The sequence below is a fragment of the Anastrepha ludens genome, chromosome 3 (genome assembly GCF_028408465.1).
Source record: "Anastrepha ludens isolate Willacy chromosome 3, idAnaLude1.1, whole genome shotgun sequence".
Lineage (NCBI taxonomy): Eukaryota > Metazoa > Arthropoda > Insecta > Diptera > Tephritidae > Anastrepha > Anastrepha ludens.
Window position 1 is genome coordinate 65,582,084 of NC_071499.1, and position 10,530 is coordinate 65,592,613.

Here is a 10,530-nt window from a genome sequence, read left to right on the forward strand (position 1 = left end):
CTATTTGAAAAGTTTATAAAAAAGTATATTATAAATAAGTACATGCAGAAATAAATAATCTCATTTCCCCTAAGTTCTGCAACCTCCTGTTCATGCCTCTGGCAGGCTTTTGTTTGCTTGCTGAAATTAACAGCTAAGTGAAGAAAGTCTTCATATCTGCATGTGTAATATCTGTTAAAAGAGAGTTAAATTTTTGCATGCCAAGCAAACACTCAAAATTTCTTCCACAACTTCAGAAAAGGTTGGATCACGAATAACGATGAAAAATTAAAACCCTGCCAAACGTCTGCACGACAATAATAAAAAGGAAAATGAAGTTGTCTGAAACGTCAGAAGCTCATAAATGGCTAATATGCGTGACTCACGAGTAATGTCACAACAAGTTGCATACCAAATGGATTAGCGGCAGAGATGCAGCAAATCGAAGTGCGGTCGAGAAAGGAAATGTGACTCTTTAAAAAAAATATCTGTGCTTGCAACAGTAACAATTTTAAATGGGAAAAACGTTTCATTGGGAAAAAGGCGTTAGAAAACCTTTTTATATGCATTTTATTTTCTTGGCACGTAATTTAGCTATTTAGTAAGCTTCTCTTAGCTGTATGCACGTGCATGGTGAAAATTTAAAGATACCACTTTAATTTAATTTAAAGTTAAATGGTTTATTTTTCGTACGAGAAATTTTTGAACAAACTTACATTGAACTCTTTCGTTTCTCTTCCTCTTCCAGATGATTTTGCGGATAACAGCGCTAACGCTTCTGTTAGCTGTCTGCCTTAGCGATGGCGTTGTAGTGAAGACGCATCGAGATGGCTTCGATACATACGGCCCGCCTCCATCATCACGGCCAGCACCACAATATGGTCCACCACCACAACGTCTGCCACATCGCGAGTATGGTGTGCCACAGCAGATACCCTTCCGAGAGTATGGCCCACCAGCGCTCAAATATGGGCCACCCAAATTTATCAGCGGAGGTGGAGGTGGCGGTAGCAACAGCTTCTCTTCTAGTAGTAGCAATGGCTTCCATGAGCAAATCAAATCGCATTTCGGTGTGCCGAAACCCTTCTATGGACCTCCACACATTCAGCATAAACCAGCATCCAACTATGGTCCACCACAAGCACAATACGGTCCACCACCGCGACCCGCTCCTCAATACGGCCCGCCACCACCAAAACCAGCACCGCAATATGGACCACCACCACGTCCCAGTTATGGTCCACCACCACAGTCCTTGCCGTCGACGCTACCCGCACCTTTATTCAAACCGGAGCATTCACCGGCTAGCTCGTATGGACCACCACCCTCGGGTCCGTTGAATTTGCCACCAAAACCTGTCTATGGTCCGCCTAAGCCTTCTTACGGTCCACCTTCAGGTCCTGGTCTTGCTAATTTCAATAAAGTACCTGAAACAACGATTATATTAGCAAATACACTCGGCGGCGGCTCTTCCGGTGGACATCATCATGGCGGCGGCGGCATCATTAACGGTGGCCATGGCGGTGGTCCAGTGAAGCAGGTGCAAATTCAAATCGACGCTTCAGGTCATACACATAGTGTTAGTGGTTCACAAGCTCCCTTTCACACAGCGTGCGATGGTTGGAAACCAATACCAGCACCAGTGGGCACCTATGTAGAGGGCAATAATATTGAGACCCAATCGGGTTACAGCCACGTCGCGCAAGGTAGTTTCGGTACACAATACAGTGGTAGCGCAAGTCTTTCTGGTGGTTCCGCAGGCAATTTCGGTGATGCTGTCGGTGCAATTGGCAGTGGTGGTAGCATCATTGATGGACTGACTGATGAGCAACTCGTAGCAGTAGCACTGCAATCAGGTAGCTTCGACACACACATACGTGGACCAGACCAGCCACCATCTGGACCGGCAGGCAACTTCAAGCAACAAAACATCAACTCCATTGAAGCCGATGCCCTGCAGGTGAGTGTAAAAAATTTGTAAATATTGTTGCAAGAATATGAGCAAAGCATTTCTCTCCATCTTCGCAGATTTCACTCGGTGTCGGCGATGATTCGTACAGCAAACCGCCGCCAGACTCTTACGCGCCAGGCTCAATTCACGCACAAAAACACAATAACTTTAATGGTAATGGAGCATTAGTTCCACCTGTAGACAGTTACGGACCACCAGCCAGCGGTAACTATTTGCCACCTCCAAGAGGAAACTACGGACCGCCACCACCGCCTAGCGATAACTATGGTCCTCCACCCCCACCACCGCCTAGCGATAACTATGGTCCTCCACCCCCACCACCTTCTGGAGATCTCTTTATACAAGAACAACATTCATCTTCATCATCCTCCTCCTCCGCCCAAGCTGGCTTGCAATATGGATCCCAGTCTGGCAATGTATTAAATGTTCCAACTCATGGTGCTTCACAACCCAGCCGTCCAGTGTCATTCCGCCCACCAGTGCCCCCAGGTCTACTCGAGTCCATTGGTGCTACAGTTCAGCATTTGGATCAGTTTGGTGTAAAACCACCTGCCCAGGCGCCCACATACATACCACCCGCTGCAAATGAAATCGCGGAACACGGTCCTGGTAATCTAGGTCCCAATTTCGGTCCTCCTCCACCACCGCCGCAATTAAACGTGCCTATCGGCGTTATTGAGCAACAGCTTCCGCAATTGCAACCGCCTCAGGGCTTCGCACAGGTAAATCTACAAAAACAACATCACCATCACGCACAAAACATACAACACTTCCACCATCAACAACAACAACAACAACATCAAATACAGCAACAATCACAGTTTCAACAACAGCAGGGCTCATTACAGCAATTTCCACCATTGCTTCCACCACCACCACAATCCCAATTTCAATTTCTACCACCTTTGCAGGAACTACATGGCAACTCGCTGAACCAGTACGGGCCACCCTTGCCGCCTCCACCACCACAAAAGCAATATCTACCCCCACCACCACAACATGAACGTCCCTTCCCACCACCACCATCCCTACAATACCTGCCACCCGCGCAAACAGGTCCAGTGACCTTCCAACAACAAAATAGTGCCGCCTCAAGCTCTAGCTTCGAAAACTCCTACGCATCTTCGCAACACAACGAACAGTTCATTCATGCGCAGGCTCTGCCATCACTACAGGAACCCCGATTCACACAAGTGCACGACTGCGGGCAAGGGCCAAACCTAGTTGGTGCCAGTTATCAATTGCAGCAGCAAAACCAGTATCAACAACAACAACAGCATTCGCAACAATACTCGGCCTCGAACTCAGTCGCTAGCACTTCGGCGAGTGCCTATAACGCCATCTCACAGAGCATTCCTGTTGCCGAGCAACATACGCAGTTCCTGGAACAAGACAGCTACGGAGTACCGCCAGCCGGTAACAATCTCGATCAAGACTATGACGGCTATGCTTCACAAAAATCAGCTGTAGCCACTTTGCCAGATGGTACCGACCCACAAGATTTGCCCGGTTTGGATGGGCTCAATGTGATATCAGCACAAAAATCACAATCCATTCGACTATCACCCGAGGAGGTAAGTGGCGCTGCGCATGCCCAACACGAGCCTATATTCGAGTTGGATATTGCGGGGAATGGTGCCAAGTCGATACAAACCGAGCAAACCGCCAATCATGAGGAAATACTCTCAGAGGGATTACTGCAATCTATATTGACGGCCATTGAAAAGCCACAGTCCAATAATATACAACATCGCCATTCAGTGCAAGTGGTTAGCGATCAACACAATGACTTCTATGGTCACGGCGCGCAAAGCCGTTCCGATACGGCCATTCATGAGGATGCCACTCCAGATGATGAAAACGAACCTGAAGTGGCTGAGTCTGATAAAGTTGAAGTGCAAGTAAATGCCGATGGAGAAGAAGTGGCGACTGTGAAAGAAATTAAACCAATAGTGGCGGCGGAAGTAGAAGAAGATGAAGCGAAGCATTAGCTAAAGATGCAAAGAACGAATTTCTATTAATGAGTATTGATATGGAAACCAGTCACAATAGCAGCACAAGTCCTATATGCGATATGACGCAAGGACGTTAGTACGATGCTAGTTATCATTAATATTCTCACAAAACTAATTTATTTTAACGAAAAAGAACTAAATTTCCAAGGGACACTATATCTTGATAAATCACTCAAATACTTTCTGTGCAACCAACCAAAAATGTTGCCTTTAGTTTTTAAGCTCTACGACGCACAATTCTATTTATTGCATAAACGCGCCACTCATGCCTCATATTGCACCAGTCATCCATTATCAGTTTTCATTAAAGTTGCCATATGTTATTGTGTATAGCTTTGCCTTTGTCCTGCGAAAATCTAAAACCAAAGTCGTTTATATATTTTCGTCATCATTGGGAATAAGGACATTCGGCAAAACGGAGAGAGCATCTTTTCATTGAATAAATAAATAAATAAAAAAGTAATGGTTTATGAGCAAAAATCATGTAAATGTATATGTATGTAAAATTAATTATGATAATTTATTTAAAATAAAATTGCGAAAAAGTAAAATCTCAAAATGTTGACTTCCTTTTGTAAACTAAAATCAGCGAATCCCTTGGGTAGATGTGCCACTATCAGTTCGTACCAACAAAAAAGAACAAATTAAAAACTAGATGAGCTGATATCAATGTTAGCGGCCAACAATTGTGCGCTCTTATAAAATATAGTGCCTGAGTGATTGAGTTCTGCGGCTCACAATCTTTTCTTGCAGCAGGTCAAAGTAGCTATGCGACAGTGAGACACTCTGTCTGAAAGAACGTTCAGTATCGAACGGCTCGGTTAAGGCCTTCCCAGTACTGGCAGAGCTGCTGGTATTGGTAACCATAAAATATTACACAGCCGTTTTAGTTTTTCGGTGATACCAAATTCATAAACTGGGGAATATAGACCATTCATTTTCATGTTATCGAAAGCTGCTTTAAAATATGGACTATGCCGATTCTCTTTTTACTGGTATTTTCCTTAGCGTTTTGTGAATATCCGGTCGATAGTTGATTTTTCAGTTGAATCAGTTTTTTGAGTTAAAGTTAGTTGCACTACAGCTAGTCGCACTTCGGATAATGGAAAGACAGTCCCGCCGTCAACGGTTGGTAAATCGGGATATTCACCTTTTTTGTGACATCTACAGCTGTCACCATTCAGTGGATGGGAGAAATGCTTCATGCGTCAGTCAATGCCGCGATCTTGAAATTTCTGCAATGCGTAGAACTTTCTGTATGTTAAGCTCTTTGCACGCACGTATTTTCGCCTCTCGGTTAATAGAGTGACATTCCTCATAGTATCAATTGTTTCATCGAGCTCGCCCAAATCCGTTTACTTCTTCGACGGCGGTACGCGGAGACCGAGAACTTTGGCACCATTGCTCGCGCATACCGGCTTGTTCTGGAAAAATTTCACAGCCAAAGAGTAGGATTTAAGTGACAAACTTTCTGGGTGTCTACTACGATTGCTACTTTTCGATATCGAACTTTTTTTGCGTAGTTACACTTACGGATTTTATCGCACAAAGGTTGTATGGATTTTGTCTGCAACAAGAAAATAATCCGATCCGATATTTGGTTCTCGGATCGAACATCTACACCACTGGAAGCGTAAACACCCACCAGATTTTATTTTTTTGCATTGAGGTCTGCTGCTGGAGGCTGTCACAGTTCGTGTGTCTGTAGAAGCGATCAAGCTGAATCCATTAGCGGATGTGCCATCGTGTGTGTTAACTTTTCCGGCTGTGGCACCCAAATTTCCTTCCTTTGTCATGGCGGGGCAGCGCTCTTATAAACGTTCCGTTCATTCATAGAAGCAGTGTTTCGTCAAATCACCCTTCTCTTCTGCCGGGGCGTGGACATAATTGCGTGAGGTATTGAAGAATCTCGCTTTGATGCGGATTATGGCGAGAGAGAAGATAAGTACCTGGTGACGCAATATCTTTCCGCAAATCCTACAATGAATTCGCGCTTCTTTTGTATGGCAGCATGGATCAATGGTCGTCTTCCTATTTACCCCGACCACTCCATGACTTGAATAGCAGTGATGTCTGCTCTGTCCACTGCTCTTATTAAGACATCAATCAACCAGGCAGGCAGAATCACCTAACCCAACAAATAACCGAAAATATCAGTTGCGTGCCCTCATATCTTAGTTCCTAAGACTCTTTCCATAGTTGTCATCCATCGAGGAGGTATCATGCTAGGCTTTGTTCTACTTTTCATGGGAAAGTAGTTTTACGTGACGGGTCCTCAGAGCATTATATAACGAGACGGTTCCTCTAAGATCGACGCTCGCTTGCAGCCGTCGCTCCTGGACGTCAGACGCTGCTTACTTTAGACTCTTAGGGCACTTAACCGAATGCGTCAGAGTAACACCACTGAACCTGCCTCTGTTTCCGCCATGACAAGTGACTTCACAGGGGTTGGTAGTCCCATCTCGCCTATAAATTTTTGTAATAAATGAAAATGATTCGAGTGTCAGATTTTTTTCGAAATATCTCAACGTTAGTGCCAGATAGAGGGTAATATTTTTGCGTTAATAGCCAACATAAACTACTACCAGTAAGTATTGCGTCATTTCGAAAGTTTAGCCTCATATATTCGAAAATTAAAAACTCTTTTTTTATGATATGGTTTCCGGCGAATAATCATATGAGCTAAAAAAAATCCAATCACTTTAAAATCTCAGAAAGACAATTTTATTTATAAATGCACGCTTATTGATTATTTCAGAATTTATATTGGATAATCCCTGGAAGTTATTGTAACCTCGTATAATATAAAAAACATGCGAATATGTGTACATAAATATGAATACTTGTACTTATAATATATACATTAAGGTGGAACGATTACACCGTGTCACAAAAATCAACTTTTTCGTTATGCGTGAAAAATTTAATACGCACGTTGAGCTAAAGGTGTTAGGTAGTAATATGGCATACATCGTTTTTCATCTACTTAGTTTTTTAAAGGCTTTAAAGTGCCAAAGGAGAAACCGTAAACAAAGGTTACTATTGCGTATGCTTTATTTTATTGAACGAAATAGCAAGAAGAACGAAAATGAGGTATGATTTAATTCAATTATTATTCTAAACTATAATAGACTATAAAATTGTACAAAGTTTGAAATTTTGAATATAATGGTATTCATTATAGAGTGAACTTTATATATGTATATTATATATAATATATATACAGGGTGAATGATATGAAGTGTTACCTATTCAAAACACCCTAACTTTTTTGTGTGAAATTAGTTTTTATTGATTTCAAAGACAAAATCGTTCAAAAATTATTACAATTTTAACATATATTCACTTTAGCTCGATATGACCACCTTTTGCCTTGACTATAGCCTTCAAACGGTCAAAAAATGAGTAGCATGCTGCACGAATGTGACCTTGAGATATTTTGGCCCATTCTCGTTTAATCGCTTTTTTCAGCGCATCCATACTGGCATATTTTTTAGTCCTCACCTTGTTCTTCAAAATGGACCACATGGAATAGTCCTTCGGATTCGCTTCTGGCGAATTCGAAAGCCATTGTGTGGACGAAATGAAATGTGGAACATGATTTTTTAACCATTCTTGGTTCACACGAGCTTTATGAGACGGTGCCGAGTTCTGTTGGAGCGTTCATGGCCTACGACCGAAATGTTTTGCGTGTCCACGGCTCTAAAGCAGCTTCTAAATCATTTTCCCGATAATAAGTCGCATTCACTTTGGCACCAGGCTCGATAAAAACGTAGGCTCAAATTCTCGTATAAGCATTCGGTCAAGTAAACACGATCGTTGTGAGTGTTTATGAACTGCTCAATTGGAAATTTTTTTCATCAGAAAACACAATGTTAGGAAATTCGCCACGTTCGTGCAAGCGCAACAACTCCTTTGCTCTTTCGTACCGAACTTTTTTTGCTGGGGTGAAAGATCGTGTGCTTTTTGGAACTTATCAGCCTTGACCTTGAGCTCATTTTTCAATATGCATCGAATGCTGTCTTGCGATATTTTCAGTTCTTGGGCCATTTTTCTTCCACTTCGACGTGGATTTCGTTCAAGTCGAGCCTTCACTTTCCGGACCATTTCTGGCGTTGTTGCGGTTTTTTTTTGGCCCACCTCCATAGCGTTTTGCAATGCTACCAGTACCATTGTAATGTTTTATAGTGCGATACACAAACATTTTATTCACTTTGAGGTGACTGAGCTCACGAACAATGGCTGGTTGTGATTTTCCGGCCAAATATAACGCCATCAGACTATTACGTTTGAATTCTATCACAGAAAAAAAAATTCAACAAAACTGACATTGAACTGTCATTAGAACAATTTTGACGTTGATGTCATGAGCTGTTTTACAGATACAAGCAGTGTGAAGTTGGTAACACTTCATATCGTTCACCCTGTATATATAGATAGCATAAATAAATAAAAAGTCAGAACTTGTCTAAATATTGAGGATATATATTTTGTTCTGGTGCTTTATGTATTGGGTTGGGGAATAAGTTCGTAGCGTTTTTATCTGTCTATTATTTTACAATTATTTGTTTGCTGTTCGTATTCATTCGGTAGAAATTTGTGTTCTCTGCAAAACTATCTTAATTGAATTTTTGAGTTATTTAATTTTTTGTTAGTTAGAAATGGAATACCCAGGAGGCAAAAATCTACATTTTCGACACTTGCTCTTCCTTGCTTTTCGCCGAAGTCAAGCACATGCCGATGCAGCACTTTACATTCGCGACGTGTATAGAGAAGCTCTTACAGGCGTAGACTCGTCTCGCACGGAAATGGTGTGCAAATTTCAAAAATGGTGACTTTGACGTCGGTGGCACGTTTCGATGATACGATGAGATAAATATTGTAATATTTTAAGTGAGCTCTGTAAGCTCTGTCAAACCGGATTTAAAGCAAAATTCGTTCCACCCTATTATACATACATATGTACATGCCCCACTCAAAAAACTATAAGGTTACACTCGATGCTCCCAAAAATTGCAGGAAATTTAATTTCAATCCGGTTGAATTGATGTCGTCAATTTTCGATGTGCATACAAGGATTTCAGAGTAAATTATTCTCTTTTTTGTGACTTTTTTTATTTTACACTTTTGCCAGAGCATATTTGGCTATTTGCTTCGTTTACCTTACTCGGTTTGTTTGTTGGTGTTGAGCGAGAATATAAAAAATATTTGATTGTGATATTGTAGCATTTACAGCTACAACAACGCTTATAGCAACCAGTATTTACTAAAACAACAACTGAAAATAATAAACAAGTGAAAAAAAACACTGCAAAAGTATGACGAAATACGCAAATGAAAATGTTAAAATACAAAAATGTGCATTCAAAAAAACAAAAAAAAGGAACACAATAAATAAGAGGTGCGTATAACCGAACTGAGCTCGTTAAAATAATATAACAAAATGAAAAGCAGCATTGAGGTGATGTGTTACCAACAAAATGACGGAAAAATAACAAAAAAAAACGAATAAAAATATAAATGTATACGCATACATGCAAATAAATAAATAATAACTGCAAATGCAGGGAAGAAAAAGTATGAACAACTGAGTGGATTTGCAAAAATACGTAGCAGAAAAAACTTCCAGCAACAATGTTGCAAGCAGCCGCCTTACTGGCCGCACAACAAAAACTGCACTACACTGTTGTTGGCACTGTTGCTGTTTACTTTTATCCCTTCCATTTCGTTATTGGTGTTGCCGTTTTGCCAGTCATTTAAACAAATGCAGCTGTCAGGCGCCAAAACATAAAATTAACAAAAAAATATTTGTTTTAACAAATAAATATGGCAAAAAAGAAAGCAAAATAACGCGCGTGCATGCATACATACATACACCTGTGTTCAAAATAATAGTAGCGCGACGGATTGCCAAGTTTTAATATAGTTTTTTTTTAATATTTTTTTATGTTTTTATAAAAGTTTAGTGCATTTTATAACAAAAAACATTTAACTCAAAGCTCGACATTTTGCCCAAAATTCACAAAAATTTAACAAATCTTTTAAGATTAGAAACATTTTTCTTACTTTTTGATCAAAATTTACAGAAAATTTCAAGGTTGCATATAGCGCAATGTATTTTATAACCCATTAAATTTTCGAATAATAATTATTGTTACCTCAGGTGGTACCTGAAGCGAATGTCCTGGGACTTTTGCTCTTTTTACTTTTTATTAAAGATGCTTCCTCGTGTTTCTCTAAGTGTAATTTCCTTCTGTGAGCGGATGACCAGAAGATTTATTATCACATAAAATGCCCGGAAGATATGTACATTTACTCTCGCGTAAGTGATTTTCACCGATTTTACCAAAACGCACCAATTGTTTCTTTATCTTGCTAACCGGCTCCAATTGGACACACCAAGTGAAGCCAACTCCTTCTCCACCTGATCTTTCCAACGTGGAGTGGGTCTTCCTCTTCCTCTGCTACCACCAGCTGGTACCGCATCGAATACTTTCAGAGTCGGAGCGTTTGTATCCATTCGGACGACCCAACCAACGACCCACTGGATCTTTATTCGCTACG

The 10,530-nt window shown here is 41.0% G+C and overlaps 1 protein-coding gene across 2 annotated transcripts in view; it reads left to right on the forward strand.

Moving 5' to 3' along the window:
- Positions 1 to 4,454, forward strand: part of LOC128858110 (trithorax group protein osa) — a 57,372-nt gene extending 52,918 nt beyond the window's left edge. Inside the window, exons 2-4 of one of the 2 annotated variants that reach the window (XM_054094098.1) lie at positions 728 to 1,939; positions 2,008 to 2,673; positions 2,863 to 4,454. In XM_054094098.1, the coding sequence (XP_053950073.1) occupies positions 728 to 1,939; positions 2,008 to 2,673; positions 2,863 to 3,942 (2,958 nt within the window). In that variant the 3' untranslated portion in view covers positions 3,943 to 4,454. Of the gene's footprint in view, positions 1 to 727; positions 1,940 to 2,007 lie in introns of both variants that reach the window. The other variant, XM_054094097.1, reaches the window with a different exon arrangement.
- Positions 4,455 to 10,530: the final 6,076 nt, after the last annotated feature.